Consider the following 2,136-nt stretch of genomic DNA (forward strand, 5'->3'; position numbering starts at 1 on the left):
CTTTGCTGACAAGTGGCCCTGCCTGCATCTCTGGGCTGGGAGTGGCAGGCTGGAAAGAGGAACAGGGTTGGGGGAGAGAAGAGCACAACCAAGCCTTCCCCAGTCCTTCCCTCCACCGAGACCCTTCTCTTCCACCCGCATGCTCACACTCAGCAGGCCACACCTGCCCAGGTTTCTGACAGTCTTTAAGGCACAGTCTCCTCTTGTTTCTGGGACATCTCCAGGGTTGGGCTGGGAAACAGAGCCAAGGGCTTGGGCTAGTTCACCACTCTGCCTAACACTCATCTACCTGTTCATGCATCATTAGTGCCAAAGTTTCCAGAGAATGACCAGTATCATTGTGCCTTAAAGACTCAGAGTTAGACATAAAATTGTTTCACCCAGCTCTATTTGCAGCACTGTTTGTATTCATGTGTAAAACCCAAGTCCCCTCTTTCTTCACCAGGCTAAACCATGTGAAGTGCTCTCAGAGGGAGATTTATACTTGGTTAATGGTCATTTTTAAAATCAGCATTAATATCAGTAGGTATTATTCATTAAGGACCCTGTGCCAGGCACATATTTCATTTAATCCTCATAACAACTCTCTGAAGTAGGTACTGTTCTTATCCCCGATTTACCAAGGAGGAAATTGAGGCTGAGAGAGGTCACATAATTTACCCAGATTCTCATACCTAGAAAGGAGCTGAGCTGGGATTATAACAAGTCTTGGTTTTCCCACCCCACTGCCTCCTAGGCCCTAGGAGGTTTAGCCAGTAGGGGGTTGGCAGGAATCACAGGGTCTATTGTATATTGGAATCTTTTACACCCAAAGTCTTAGGAATTCAAATAAAGTAACCGGTGGCAAATAGGGCATTATAGCTCTAATCCACTGACTTCTCAATGTCATTGGAGGGACACATTCACTCAAGCTCATAATGGTGAAATAAAATCCTTGTCTCCCAGCCCCATTTCAGTGCACTTAATTAAATTACTAAATCACATGCTGCCTCTTTATTATGTGATTATTTCTTCAAAATCAGTTGATTCATGGGTTCTCTTTTTCTCAGTCCAATTATGGTTTCCCTTCTGAGTTGTCTAGTATAATTAATGTGCAGTTCTCCTTCCTATTTCAAGCCTAAATTGAAGCTGTCTTATATACAATTAGTCTGGCTTTTTCTTCCATCTTTTACTTTATGGTCAGTATTTATTTCTGATTTTGAACCTGTTCTGTAACTGTACAGAATTCCATGATACTTTGGCCTTCTAATTGAAGATGATATTTGGCTAGTTGGGCATTGTGGAGGGAGGGCAGTGGGAGAGGAAGAGTGATGATGGGCTTACCCTGATGTGCTTATTTCATTTTTGAAACAGACGTTAAAAGGAAATCAGTATCTAAAACTGGATAAGAGCTAGTAGTTTGAATTATGTTGGATTGTATTAGCTATTCTAACAAAGGCCCAGAATCCTCCTGCAGACGTGTAAATCAAGTAACTGGTTTTAACTAACTTTATAAATTGGAATTCAATTTGGGGGGAAAAAAAGGGTTATGTAGATGTTAAGAAATTTCTGATTTAAAACAGATTTAATATGACAGATATTTTATTCCTGTTTCTCTAGTGCATAAAGAGAAACTTGAGAATGGTAGATTTCCTCAGACTACATCAATTAGAAAAAAAAGGTTTCTTGCATATTGGCAAGCAGAATGGCTTCTACTGAAACACATTTATTAGATATTCAGTATTGAAAATGTGTTCACCTTGCCTTCTCCTTCCTGCTTTATTTTTTCCTTTCATGATTTTTGTTTTTGTCTTTCAGATTCAAGATGATTGGAAGTATGTTGCCATGGTGATTGATCGTATATTTCTGTGGGTTTTCATTCTGGTGTGCATTTTAGGGACAGCAGGATTGTTTCTGCAACCTTTGATGGCCAGGGATGATGCATAAGCACTAAACTGTGTGTTACTTATGAGGTTACTTATGTGTATTGGGGGAGAGGGGGCTCACTGTTTTTTTAATTTTATTTTTTGTTGTGGTAAAATTCACTTAGCATGAAATTTATCATCTTAACCATGTTTAAGTGCACAGTTCAGTGGTATTAAATATATTCAGGGCTTCCCTGGTGGTGCAGTGGTTGAGAGTCCGCCTGCCGATGCA

At 40.3% G+C, this 2,136-nt stretch overlaps 1 protein-coding gene across 1 annotated transcript in view; it reads left to right on the forward strand.

Annotated features, from left to right (window-relative positions):
- Positions 1-2,050, forward strand: part of CHRNA3 (cholinergic receptor nicotinic alpha 3 subunit) — a 27,664-nt gene extending 25,614 nt beyond the window's left edge. Inside the window, exon 6 of the mRNA XM_007471843.1 lies at positions 1,798-2,050. Within this exon, the coding sequence (XP_007471905.1) occupies positions 1,798-1,926 (129 nt within the window). The 3' untranslated portion in view covers positions 1,927-2,050. The remainder of the gene's footprint in view (positions 1-1,797) is intronic.
- Positions 2,051-2,136: the final 86 nt, after the last annotated feature.

The sequence above is a fragment of the Lipotes vexillifer genome, unplaced genomic scaffold (genome assembly GCF_000442215.2).
Source record: "Lipotes vexillifer unplaced genomic scaffold, Lipotes_vexillifer_v1.1 scaffold334, whole genome shotgun sequence".
Lineage (NCBI taxonomy): Eukaryota > Metazoa > Chordata > Mammalia > Artiodactyla > Lipotidae > Lipotes > Lipotes vexillifer.